This window comes from Zophobas morio, unplaced genomic scaffold (assembly GCF_036711695.1).
Source record: "Zophobas morio isolate AGI-343-1 ecotype UQ-CSIRO unplaced genomic scaffold, CSIRO_AGI_Zmor_V1 ptg000005l, whole genome shotgun sequence".
In the NCBI taxonomy this organism is placed as follows: domain Eukaryota; kingdom Metazoa; phylum Arthropoda; class Insecta; order Coleoptera; family Tenebrionidae; genus Zophobas; species Zophobas morio.
The window spans coordinates 1,189,328-1,203,482 of NW_026972110.1; the positions used below are offsets into that span (position 1 = coordinate 1,189,328).

At 33.2% G+C, this 14,155-nt stretch overlaps 1 protein-coding gene across 1 annotated transcript in view; it reads left to right on the forward strand.

Annotated features, from left to right (window-relative positions):
• Positions 1–14,155, forward strand: part of LOC135121166 (MOXD1 homolog 2) — a 118,102-nt gene that overhangs the window by 79,177 nt on the left and 24,770 nt on the right. Inside the window, exon 4 of the mRNA XM_064045476.1 lies at positions 11,673–11,951. Coding sequence (XP_063901546.1) covers positions 11,673–11,951 — 279 coding nt within the window. The remainder of the gene's footprint in view (positions 1–11,672; positions 11,952–14,155) is intronic.

Consider the following 14,155-nt stretch of genomic DNA (forward strand, 5'->3'; position numbering starts at 1 on the left):
ATCACAATAACTACTAATAATATTTTTATTAATATTTCCCTTGCCCATGATAATGCTTAATTACCGTTTCATTTCGAATGTACGAAGATATAATTGTATTGTTTTTGTAATAATTTCATAAAAATTCATTTGAGAATAATGTTTACCAGGTGCAAAGCGAAGGTACATATCAGTGAAATTCAAGTAAGCAGTTAAAAATGTGTGTCATATTAAGACCCGGTTTACAGAAAAGTCATTTAATATTTTATTGTATTAAATTTTTAACACGTCGTTAAATTACCACTTGACCGCCTCTATGCCACGTCGCTAAACGCTTCATTTAACTTAATTTCGGTAAAAATATTGTACAAACTGGCCCTAAAAATTGTAAAAATTTGCGAAACCATACCTTTTAAAATGTTCACAGTTAATGGTATACCTACTGATTTGCTGATATGTATCTGGTTTTTGACGAATGTGACGGGAATGCCACTGCTGCTGCACGAGTTTATAGTGAGCGATCGGATAAAAAGGCATCCCACGGTAAAATGTGATAGGCGACTGGACGCAAGATTTCGATAAACAGGCAACTTGTTTCCTATTGGAATCCAGTTCTATGATCGAGGTCGTCCTAGGACCACACGTACTCCACAGTTAGAAGAGGAGGTCTTACATCTTTTGGCTGACGATCCAAAATGAAATGTTCAGGATGTTGGCAAATAGTGTATCCAAGCACAAAAGCGAGAGGCTTCCTCCATATGATTACATTAGGGTACAACCTTTACATCAAGGAGGTTATGATTTACGTACAATTTTGTGGACTGATCAGGAATTTTTACAAAAAATTATCAAAATTTGGAAACATTAGTTGAAGTGTATCTAAGAAATACCGAACTCATTAAATGGAAATATATTGGCTAGATTAAATGAGAATTGAATTGTCCCAGAAGAGTACAAGCTTGCTTAAATGCAAGGCAGGAATTTTGAACATCTTCTCTAGTGTATACTTGGTTATGGTTTCATGGATTTTTCTTTTTGCTGGTTTTGTTTTCATTTATAGTTTATGATGGTCTTATTAAATCTTTTTTATTTATTTTGTTAAGACCCACCACTGACCCGGAAATGACCGGCGTTCAGGCAAGACTTCTATCATTACGGGTACTAAGACCAAGTAATAATATGCATTGATTATTTATTATCGGAAAATAACAACTTTCTTTATTAATACTAATGCACAATAATTAATGATTACTAGTTGTTATGGTTATTGTCCTAAAAAATAAGAAAGGTGGATTCCAGTCCCAATCGTTACTAAGAAATCAGAAAGTAAGTCAAATGTCTAACGCATTGGGTACAGTGCAGTATCGCCAAAATTACATTTATGAATATATTTTTTCTAGTCTACATCTTGAAGAATTTTTTATTGTTTTTTTGAAACTCCGGAAACCCTCGTACATAACGTATAGTTTTGGAAATTTCATTCTACCCTAAATTTTATTGACAATAACGAGACGGACAGTAGTGCAATAGTAAAAAATATTTATGGCTCAGACCAGTTCACCCGAATTTGTCGGAGAATATTTAGCAGGAAGAAAATAATAGTCATTTTCGTTCTTGAGTCCCTGTCTTAACCTGGATTATTCTGCTTTCTAACATCTGGGGATTATCTAGACACGCGACAACTTCAAGTTGTAAATATCTTTTGCTATTGTACTACTGTCCGTCTCGTTATTGCTAATAAAATTTTATAGGGTAGAATGAAATTTCCAAAACTATGCTGAAGAGTTAATCTGCCATTTCCCCGACATTTGGTATAATCATCGTTGAGATAAACAGTACAATTTCAGGGATATTGTTTACGATGATGATAATAATAATATACATAACTAAATTTAGGGATATATTGTTATACCAAAGGTACAGCGAGGTATTAATTTTTGATTGTGCAAAAGTCTTAAAATAATACATGTCATTCAGATTTTTTGGCCCACTTATAGAAAATATATCATAATTTATTTAATGTTTTTTTAAAATTATGCTGCTGTTATGTTTATATCTCACATAGATTTAATCCCACATTGGAAGCAAGTATTATAATCGCCTTGTATGTCCGTAAGAAATTCCTTAAATATTTGCAGAGCACTGAAACCAGCCGGAGGCATAATTCTCGCCTAAAACCGATCGTCGTGAACTGGGCAAACAAAGTAATTGGGTAAACCCAAGGGTTGATCTTCCGATCGGGGAGGATTTAACTTTGAAACATATGCCAAACTTAACAGTAGTAACAGACATATGGAGCAATATTTTATTCGAGTGTGAAGTTGGAATATATATAATTTAATTACACCTACTAGTGAAACTACGTAGTGAGAAATTTCAATGTGATTAATAAATACAGTGATCTGTTATAGCATCTGACAAATACCTGAGGTCAAATGGTCAAATACCTGTTCGTTCATGTTTTTTTGTTGATATTTTATTTTAACTATCAAAACCGGAGCGAAGTAAATTGTTTCATACAACACATTTTTTGTATCAGATGAGGTTATATGATGGAGTATTTTCAAAATACAAATGAAAAATTATGCGTTTTTTGTATTACTCCTTTATTTTATCAATTTAGTAGATCGGTTCCGTTTTACAACTTTTTCGGCACTAACTATTCTATTAGGAGTACATTTTTACTAATTACGCATATTGCATATTTATTAATCATATGCAGTGTTCGTTGTATATTTTTTCCACATAACACATCATTATTGTTAATATGTTATAAATGACATGGCCGCATCGAAATTAGAACCTTTTTTCAGTATTCCAACTACTCAAAGCTGTTAGAAATCTATCCGTGTTTCGGTGGTTGTGCCTACCACACTGCACGCAGTTATTCTATTTTCTAGAATTTTTAAACAAAAGAGCTATATAATATAAACAGTTCTCGGAAAAAACTAATTCTTGCTCATTTCCTTATGGTAATTGGCATTTTACCTAAGGCACTGATTACTGAGTGTTGATTATTATTATTTTCGAATTAACTAATGCTACATTTAGTTAGAAATTTTATTTAATTACTTCATCATTGACAAGGAGGTGCCGTCCGCAGTTATTCAGACAACATAAAATGTATTCAAAGCAAATAACCAACGGAAAAGTGTGTATTATTATCAGTGTACATGCTTAACTTCGATTGTTTATACATCGAAAGAATATCATGTAGAAATTTGTTTAATTTGAATGGGTTGTGTCCTCAAAACAGAAGACTAAAACTATTAATTAAACCACAATGGAACAAAATGTTTTGAATATTATTATTATTATTATTAATATTATTATTTGATCATAATTAAATAAAGACGTGGGTATTCTCACATTTTCTAGAAAATGAGGTTCTTAAATAAAAAATTGGTCGAAGGCTATAAGTACAATCCAATAAATCCAGCTCTTTAAAAAAAAAATCATAAAATTTGATATTACGATGTTAGTTTTGTGATAACCGCTGTAAAGTAAAAACCAGAGGCATAAATAACACCCCTTGTCCTTCGGCACTCCTTCGGCACTAGGTAAGAGCAATCTGAAGCTCAAGTGTTTATTTATGTATATACATCGAAAGAATGTCACCTAGAAATTAGTTTGATTTCAATGAGATTGTCTTTTCCAAACAGGACTAAAATTATTAATTAAACCATAATCAAACAAAATGTTCTGATATTATAATTCTTATTTTGTCATTATTATATAAAGAGTATTCTTCACATTTTCGAGATTCTTAATTTTACCAATAAGAAGTTTGTGATGACGTCATCAACATGGATAATTCTAGGCACAGCACAAAAGAAAAGTAGTCACAGCGTTATACCAATGCAAGAAAAAAAAAAGGAAAGAGCTAAGTTCGGCATCGAACCAACAATCCCAGCAACGTTATTATACCTTGCAAATGTTTTGCTAAAATTTTAACGTTTAGCGAAAAAACTGAAAGTGGATTCGTACACTACAAGTATATGAGTATATTTTGGTGTAACATTAAAAAAGTCTTAAAATACCATTCATTGAAATAACGTCATCAAATTATTGGTGGGGATATATGATATTTATTAATGTATATACAAAATTTGACAACAATCGGTTCAGCAGTTTCGGAGATTACGTGTCTAATAAAAATGGATACAGACACCAGACAGACAGACAGACAGACAGATGGAAACGGGAGACTGTTTTTTCCTATTGTAAGGGTCATGAAACGTCGTAAAAGTGGCCATTCGTCCGATGGATTCGATTACCATTCTTCCTTCGCTTAAGTAAAAATGTGGCAATATGGATAATACTCGTCATAGCACAAAAGAAAACTAGTCACAACGCAATACCAATGCAAGTAAAAAAAGGAATGGCCAAGTGCGGCATGGAACGTGTGACCACAGACCGGCGTAGGTACTCCTAAAAACACACTGCGCCACAAATCCGTATATCTATCATCATATCGTGTTGCTATTGCAATGCTGTTCTTATACCTTGCAGAGCTTTGCGAAAATTTGAGCGTTTAGAGACAAAATTGAAAGCACAGTCGTACACCGCAAATATCGGGGTTTCGCCAGGTCCACATTCATCAAGTTTTATTGAACTAATGATAAAAACATTTAAACTGGTTTTATAGTTTTAGCGCTAATAATAATTATAATAACATTATAACATACGAGTATAAAAAAATTAATATTTACTTTACATTCACGTATTTAGCTAAGTAGAAATGTAGAAAAGGTAATAACAAGTCCTGTCCTGAGTATCGTTTCAAAAGTTTTCTAGGTAAACCGCCCGGTGACCGGCTAAAAGAAGTGGGGTTATAATTTTCGGTACGTTGTAATCCGATTAGGGTCGTCGTTGTTGCTTAATTTTTATGATCTCTACTGTCCGGTAGCAGTTTGCAAAAACTATACACGATATTCCTAATACACCTACAAAATTTGACAACAACCGGTCCGGTAGTTTCGGAGATTACGTGCCTAATAAAAATGAATGCAGACGGAAGACAATAGTAATATTATTATTAATAATAATAATAATAATAATTTATTTCCATTTTAATATATCATGTACATACATTGTTATGTAAATGACTTACAGTTACGTCAATGGTGACAGAATAGTACCAAAGAGAGTAGTAAAAACAAACACAAATGAACAAGAAAGCTTTACTATTCGCGTATACAATAATAATTTAATCCCACCAGGTATGATTTAACTTTAGCTTTAAACTTTATAATATTATTTACCTTTTTTATCTCAGTCGGTAATTTATTAAATATTCTACAAGAGTTATAGTTCTGGAAATTTAATTCTACCCTATAAAATTTTATTGACAATAACGAGACAGACAGTAGTACCTACAATGGTAAGAAATATTTACCGCTCATACCAGTCACCCGAATTTGTAGGAGAACATTTAGCACGTAGTTGTACTCATAAAATTATGGTCATTTTCGTTCATCATTAACGATGGTCTCTGTCCGGACCTGGAGTATTCTGCTTTCTAACATCTGGGGATTACCGACACGCGACAAATTTAAGTTGTAAATATCTCTTACTATTGTATTGTCCGTCTCGCTATTGCCAATAAAATCTTATAGGGTAGAATGAAATTTCCAAAACTATATATTGAAGACCTTTCTGGAAATATGTCGTATTAAAGTTTGTCTAGAATTATAAGAATTTTATGGACTCCCAAAGTTAATTCGTTTTACAGCCCTGTTGTCAATTTTTGTTGTACAGCTGAAGAGCGGGGCGAACTCAGGTACAGAAAACATCGGCTTTCCCCTGAAAAGCTGTTTACCTGTACAATAGAATTGACGCCTGGGCTGTAAAACGAATTAACGTTGGGAGTTCATAAAATTCTTATAATTCTGGACAAACTTTACGTTGTCTAGGTACCAAGTCCCTGTGTCGAGTATTATAGTTGCATGAGTTTCTACTGCCTTGTAAAACGTGTACGTTTTGGAAGGCATGCCAAGCAACAAATATTTATACAGACCTGGTGATGTTAAAAGTTCTTTGAAGGCTTTCCTGCAAGACTCCCTTCTTTTCAAACCAGTTATATTTCTAATAGCCCATTTTTGAATAACAAAGATCATTTGGGCTTTGGAAGAAAGATCCCAGTGCACGATTCCGTATTGGAAAATACTTTGAAAGCACTCGAAATAGAATATTTTAACCGTCTACAAACTGCTTTGTCGCACTAAGTTACGCAAAGCATAACAAACAGTTGCTAGTCTCTTGCATAGATTTTCTAGATAGTACCTTCACTTCATTTGACTGTCCATTGTCAATCCTAGTAATTTTACAATCTGTGAAAGTTTAATATTTTGATTATTTAACAATACGTCATCGTTAAACTTGGATTTTCCATTAAAAAAGGTGTTAAGAGATGTTTTAATTTCATTTTATACATAACTTATTAACATCAATCCACTCACACAATTTTGCATAAATTATCTTTACCTTTTCTTCACCTAGATAGAGGAGAGGTTATGACACGTTGAAAAAAATCTGAAAGTGGCAAACTGCCCAAAGGACTACTTTACTATACTTCCTTAGCTTACGTTCGGGGAGTAAAAATGTCGCAGTTTTTAGTTGCATTTAACCACACAAAAAACTACATAGGAGTAATTTTTATTCGCAAGAGTAAGCTAAGAAAGTATTCTAATACGGTCGATCCGACGAATGGCTAACTTTCATGTTTTCCCGATGTTTCATGACCCGTAGAGTACGAAAAAGTAGATCCTCGTTACCGTCTGTCTGTCTGTCTGTCTGCCCGTCCGTATGTCACCCGTCTGTGACAATTTTTATTAGACAAATACTAGTTTGAAACTACCAGGCTTAGTAGTAGTTAGTATGTTACAATGTATTGTAATTCATTTTCGTTTTCTGGTTTTTTGTTACTCTCTACCATAATATTAGGTTATATTCATTCTAGATCATTGCTCTGTAATTGGTTCGCTTGAACTGTTGGACAATAAACTTATTATTATTATTATTAAAACGCGTACCAAAACTTTTTTGATATCACGGCCAACCACGGTGGTAGAAGTAAGGTGTGGATGCAAGCCGCTCCAATGTGCTGAACAAAACACTCATCTCAGTAGGCTTATTTACTACGAAATAGTATCCAACACAGTATGTATTAACATGTCAACTTATCACTTTATTTATGAATGTAAATGACAGATTCGTTGGAGGGAGAATAAATCACAGCACTACGGTTTGTGGTTCGTTTTTCGTGTGAATTGTGTGATTGGTGGATGATTCGACATTTGTGATTGAGTAATAAATAAATAAGTTAATACAGGTTTCTATTACTTAATTTCAACTGATCTCTCTTGACGGCGCTGCGGTTTGGACAGCTCATAATGACATACCTATAATCCAAAACCACGCGATTTGTGTTTTCTACCAATGATTTTGGGGAAATTTATAAAGGAGGTTTCCACACCTTACTTCTATCACCGTGCTGCCAACAATATGATGACGTCATTCTTAAATTTTACGGTAGAAAATGTTTTATAAAATAACATTCTTGTATTTCTGATTTATAAATCCGTCTTCATTTTTTAACTTTTTTTAAGGTTATCGTAAGCATAGTAAATCGTTAATGAAGATGTGTCTGTTTATGCCCCTGCATAAAAACATTATCGTCACCGTATAATTTTGTTGATTTAACGTTCTTCAAATTTATGAGTGATTACGCTAGGGGTCCAGTTTTTCGGAAGAAAAAACTAAGTAGTCCTTTCATGTACGCTGAGGAGACAAAATCAATCAAATTTCATTTTCTTTTAACACCAATGTAGTCGCTGATACTTGTAATCTAAACGTGTTTTTAGTCGAATTCTATCGTAGTATAAACATATCCAGTCAAAGTTAAGTTAAAATAACTGAGAAATTGAGAATATATTTTTTTTCTGTTGGTTATCTGCTTCAAATATGTATATTTTATCGCGCTTCCTTGGAATTTGCGAATCCGTGGAGCAAGGGCTGCGCGAGTGTTATATACGCCACTGGTTTTTACTTTATAGAAGTTATCACAAAACAAAAATTGCAAATGAGGTTTAATAATTTTTCAAAACAGCGGGATTTCTTGAACTATACTTCAATGGTGCAGAGTGTTCAGTAGAAATAAATCGATAAGTGTCTTTTACTTTTACAGACGTTATCGTAAAAAATTTACGAAATAAAATTTTTAATTTTTTCAAGAAGCAGGATTTATTGGACTGTACCTCTAAGGCGACGTAAGTTCTGGTGAAATAATTTTGGACGAGTTTTTTGTATTTATAGTGAAACTAAAAAGATTTTTGAATATATTGTTATTTCATTGTCATACAGTATAATAAAAAGCCTATTTTAATGGGCACTGTATTCCTTGCATTTACCGACGAGGAAAACGAAAATGGGGAAAAACATTTGGCATATACATAGAAGCAATAACAGTAGTACTACTTACAGATGCACTGTTTGATATTTGCAATGCTAATGTGGTCTACTGTGCACTACTTTGGTGACGCTAATTAGCGTAAACTAAACTAAACGCAGATTATATCATACAGATAACAATTTTTGGACATCAAGGACCCATATTTCATTTCCAAACTAACAATTTTTATCCGAAATCTTTTAGTACATATATTTAAGTAAGATATGTAGTTATCATTTTATATCCAACTAGCTTCTGGCCGCGGTTTCGCTGTCGTAGACAATTCGTTACCCTGAAGAGCATTATTACAAGTTTCAAGTGAAAAATGTGTTGAAGGCATTAATACAAAATTATAATAGTACATTTATTATTAGCCAAGGTTGCAAAGCCAAGCATTCTCGACAGAGCGCAAATTAGAACCCGAGACGCGCAGCGTCGAGGGCTCTAAAGCGCGGGGTCTAAAAGTGGCTTTACAACCGTGGTTAATATACTATTTTTTTTCAGTAGCAGGCATGAAGCAGAGCAGAAACTGTAAAAGACAATAAATTGAAAAAATGAACCTTCAATTTTTGACGAAAAATGTTTAAGTTCACAAAAATTTACATCATAGTAGTGGCTGGTGAAGTGACACTATTGTTGTCGTTTGACATTTGAAAATTTTTGATGACAGCAGCATTTCACGAATTTTCTCAATAGTGTCTGCAGAACAGAACGTGATCGAAATTGAACAATGCACGTCTCCAGAACTGGGGGGGGGGGAATAGGGACACTGCATTTCATTTTCTATGTTTCCATAGATATAACAGTTTTTTCTACGCTTTGCGTGCTGTACGTTCTACGGAACGTGGTTTCGCTAATTATCTAATACCAAGTTTCACGTAAAAATTTAAATTTATAGTAGAAATATAGTTCCCATACAAACTTAGAAAATACTGGACCGATTGTTGTGAAATTTTGTATTTATATTAGGAATATCATGTAGATGGTAAAACCCTAACCAAAATTTGCCTAATCATCCCCACCAAATGATGACGTCACTTCAAAATTGTACATAGTAAGTGGGTTTTAATTGTATAAAATAACATAGTCCTACACATGTAGTTTATGACTCGGAATTGAGTTTTTACCCGAAACGTTCAGATTTTTAGAAAAAAATCAAAATTATAAAACAACATTTTGCAATTTAATTTTGACTCTGCAAAACCGAATGCTGTGAAATCTTGCAGATGGTTTACAGGTATGATAAGCATGATAATCTTTTATTCAAAATATATTTACTTGTCCCCTCCAAAAAATTGATGACGTCGCCTCAAAAGTTTGCCTAATAAAAATCCTACCTAAAATATACAAAATATGATAAGTCTGTACTTGTGATTTATCATTCCATTCATATTTTTTTGGATTTGCATATACAGGCAGACTTAAGAAAATTGATGAGTGGGTGGATTTATTTAATTGATTTAATCAGGAACTACAAAACCGAATGCTTTGAAATCTTGGAGATGTTTTACAGTTATCATAAACATAGTAAATTTTTAATCAAAATATATTTGCTCATCCCCCCTAAAAAATTGATGACGTCACCCCAAAATTTTGCTGAATATGTCCTATCTAAAATGTACAAAATATGATGAGTCTGTACTTGTGATTTATCATTCCATTCATGTTTTTTAGATTTGCTTCACAGGTCGCTCAAAAGAATTAATGAATGTCAATTTATTTTATTGATTAAATCAGGAATAGTTCACCCCATTTTCTCGAAAATTTAGAGATACCACACTGTTATTATTAGTATTACATTGCAACATTTTGTAAAGTAAAAACAGGCGTAGCACGCTTATTTACATTTACTTTAACATTACAGACGTGCTTTTGTTTTGTTGCGCTGACTAGGTTCCGTGGATGTGGTATAGACAAGTTATAATCAACCAATTGTGAATTACACCATCAAAAATTAAAATGAAATCCAATGTTTTACATAATAAGCGGAAGTCGAAGTAATAAAAAAGTCTGGAAGACCATCGGTATTGTTTGCAGTTTCTCTGTTTGACTCTCACGTGTACAATCTCAACAAGTGTTACCGCTTATAAATAAATGATTTTGAGTGGCCTCTGCTAATACACGCGGCATATGTGAGTAAACTGTTTCGTTATTTTATGAATTATAAATCAATATTCAAGACGACCCAATTCATTTTCCCGAAAATTTGGGAATACAGTACTTTTATCTTTAGTATTACACTACTATCCAAACTGATATACGTGTCCTTGCAAAAATGTATGATGACGTTACGGTCCCGTCTGTTTCGTTGTATTTGGGCCACCTTGGATATATAAATTGAGTACTAAATTACTGCTTGATTTTTGTGCTAAATATCTGCAATAAAACCTAATAATTGGTGAATAGTTAGAACTACATTTTGTCATCATTTCATTTACCAACTATTTATATGTGAAAATAGTTAAGTGCCGGTTGGATTGCTATCAAGTTCTGGTTAGGACAATGTAAATAACATCACGAAACGTCCAACATGACTAAAAAATGCAGTAGTTTTCCACCTCTGATTCTTTTATGTTGCTAGTTCTGGTTTAAAATTATGCACTTGCAATAATTACTACATATAATGAAATTATGTGCCTGGATTTTCAAGATTATTCTCTAATGCCTATAGGGTTATTGTTGTTTCCTTTTCTATGCTCTATTTTTAAGATACTGTTTAATACGTAGATTTAATCGCAGTTTTTACGTTTTATCTCATGTACCATATGAATCCCCATGAGGAGGTTTTTTATTTGATTTTTGTGTATCACATTAACTAAATAGGTATTATGTTGGCCTATACGCTACGTTTAAACTGTCTGCCTAAATTGCTATTAAATTTTCTGTTAATATCTTGTGCTTATAGGAAACGTATCCATTTTCTTCGGTTTTCAGCATCTTTGTTGTCGTACTCTTTGTATTCCTACTTTTTCTGATATGCTTCTCTCCCCCCTCTTGTATGGTCAACCTGATGTAGCAGAGTTACGATTATTATTATAGTTTTGAGACCATGGTAAATAAATACGTCTGCCATGTAGTAACTGCACAAAGCGATAGCAATCTACTGTGCGACTTGTGAAACTTTTTAAAACACCATTAAGACTCACGTAAGAGTTACAACAGTTTGCCAACGTGTAACATATAGCTTTTTGATGATGAGCTTACTGAAAGTTAGTTTATTTATGAAGTGTTATATTTTCAGAATGATACCATGAGAGTTGTGTGGGCTTTTCATTCGGAAGAGCCTACAGGAGGATCTGTTGGACCGAAATCATTGCCACAACATAGCCTAGGATCTAGAGGGACGCAGTCATTATATTTGGTTCAAAGAGCTGATCAAGACGCCCCTGGACCTGAAGAAACAACCAGAATATGGGAACTTCGTAATCCTCCAGTTGAACCACCAGCTCCTGGAGAAAATCTGTACTGGTGCCGTATTTTTAGAATTCCTGTCATTACTAAGAAACATCATTTAATTCGTGTAAGTTTATAATGTAACTTCCGTTTATAAAGTAATAATTTAAGTAATTATGACAAGCATTTATTAATTTAAAGAATAATAGTTACTGCAGTCATGTTGAATAATTGCTGGCCCTTGGATATCAACTGATATAATTGTCACATTTTTGGTGTTGTACACATCGTCATGAATTGTAGCACCATACACTTCATTAATATAACTATAACTATATATTTTAATAGTATTCGGTCAGTAATCTGACACTTTCAAACTCTTTAAAAGTTTGGAAGTGAGCTACTCCATACTTCACTTCCATTTCAAGGGTGGAAAGTGACATATGCCATTTATGTATAACTTTTCACCATCAAACGTAAAAAATTGTGATACTTGTAAAATTATGATCTTAAATTTTTGCATTACTTTTAAAAGCTATTTGAAGCAACTGTGAGTAAAATAGTAGATGTATATACGCCGGGGAAAATTTCATTTGTTTCTCCCGAAATAGTTCACCTCGGGGCTGCACCCCTCAGTAAACTATCTTTTCTCTCGAAAGTAACGAAACACTTTCCACCACGGTATGTATGATATACTTACTATGATTTGATGAGCTAAAATTACGAAAACGATGTATAAATCATGAGCTCTTGTCAAAAAAAGTCTCTTTTAGTATTTTACGTAATTTGACAACACTACTTTTAATGGTAATATGCGGAGTGCATGTCAAATTGTCGACAATTTTAGTTTTCTCGAGTGCGCGAATCTGCACGAAACAATAAGTATTAGGAGACAATTTGATTTGCACAAGCGGATAGTTTGCACTAGGGCAAAATCATCGCTAAATATAAACGCTTTGATTGTATTAATTTTTTTTTAAGGAAATAGTAATTTAAAATTTATTACTCCTATTATATTTGTTTCGAAATAAGACATACCATATTTTATGAGTAGATAGTTCACTTCCAGGGCAAGCAGTACATTAAGCTCTAAATGATTATCTTGTATTAAATTATCTATTTTGCCTTAAACTAATGCTGTTTATGTGTAAGTAAAGGAGATTCCTACATTTGATTAATTTAATAAGTATTTGCAAAATTCGTAATTGGAATAGTCTTTACACTCACTGACTATACAACTGACAAAAATTTATCCCATATGTTAACACAAAAAAACTAGTCTGAAAGAAAACACAATGTTGTAATGTATTTTGTTATATGTTCTGTTTCTATTTTAGTTTTTTCGCTAAAGGTGTTGCAAAATTTAAATGCAATCTCAAATAAAGTCGATTTCCTTTTTAACGGTGCAGTTGACATTGTCGGCATAATTTTTCGATTTGAAGACCGGAGATAAAAGTTTCCTCGGCTGTAACTTTGAAAGTGCTCGGTATCGGACCGTTATTGAAACAATCCCATCCATATGAAGACACCTTTATCCTATTTGTAAATCCCCACAGAGAAAAAAGCGCCGAGACGTTTTCACGTGTCGCTCATGTTCAAATCTCCCAGATATGACATGCAAATTGCTTAGTTTTGAACTCGCTTCACGGATTTGCAAATAGTATTACGCGTACGTCTCCAGTAGAGGGGGAGCGTCTTCGGTAACGTTCGAATTCATATGAAATTTCACAATTCTTTGTTATTTAAATTTCAAATTACTTAAAATTGCATTTTCTTTGATGTGTTCCAATTGCCTGCGTTTGTTCAATTATAAGTGGGGTGCTAGTTCAAAGATATGAAGGGCTTTACTGATATACAAATATTGATCCTGTTAAACTGACATAAAAGTAAGTAGCAACCCCATTTTATGTCGTTTCCTCAAATATTTATTCTTGTTTATTTCAAACATTGCTTTAAGGCAACAGAGAAATCATCAGTCATGGCGAAATAATCAGCGCGTCAGTTTATTAACGTACCTATCAGTTAATGGTTACACTTGGATTAATTTAAGGAGAAACCGCGTTTTTATGTTAAAAGAATCAAAAGCGTTTCACGAATGTTTCGTATACCCGTAATACACAGTTTACAACGCCACTACACTATGTTAAAGATATACCCAGATTAAAACATTAATTGTATCACAATTGTATCCTGTCAAACATTATCTAACACACCTGCAAAAATAAGGAATTCCCGATCCATTTTGAAAGCTAAATATGTTGGTATCTTCTAGGATAGTAATGCACATGTAACTCATTTTGGGCAATTACGCCGTATAAGCGCTAATATCTC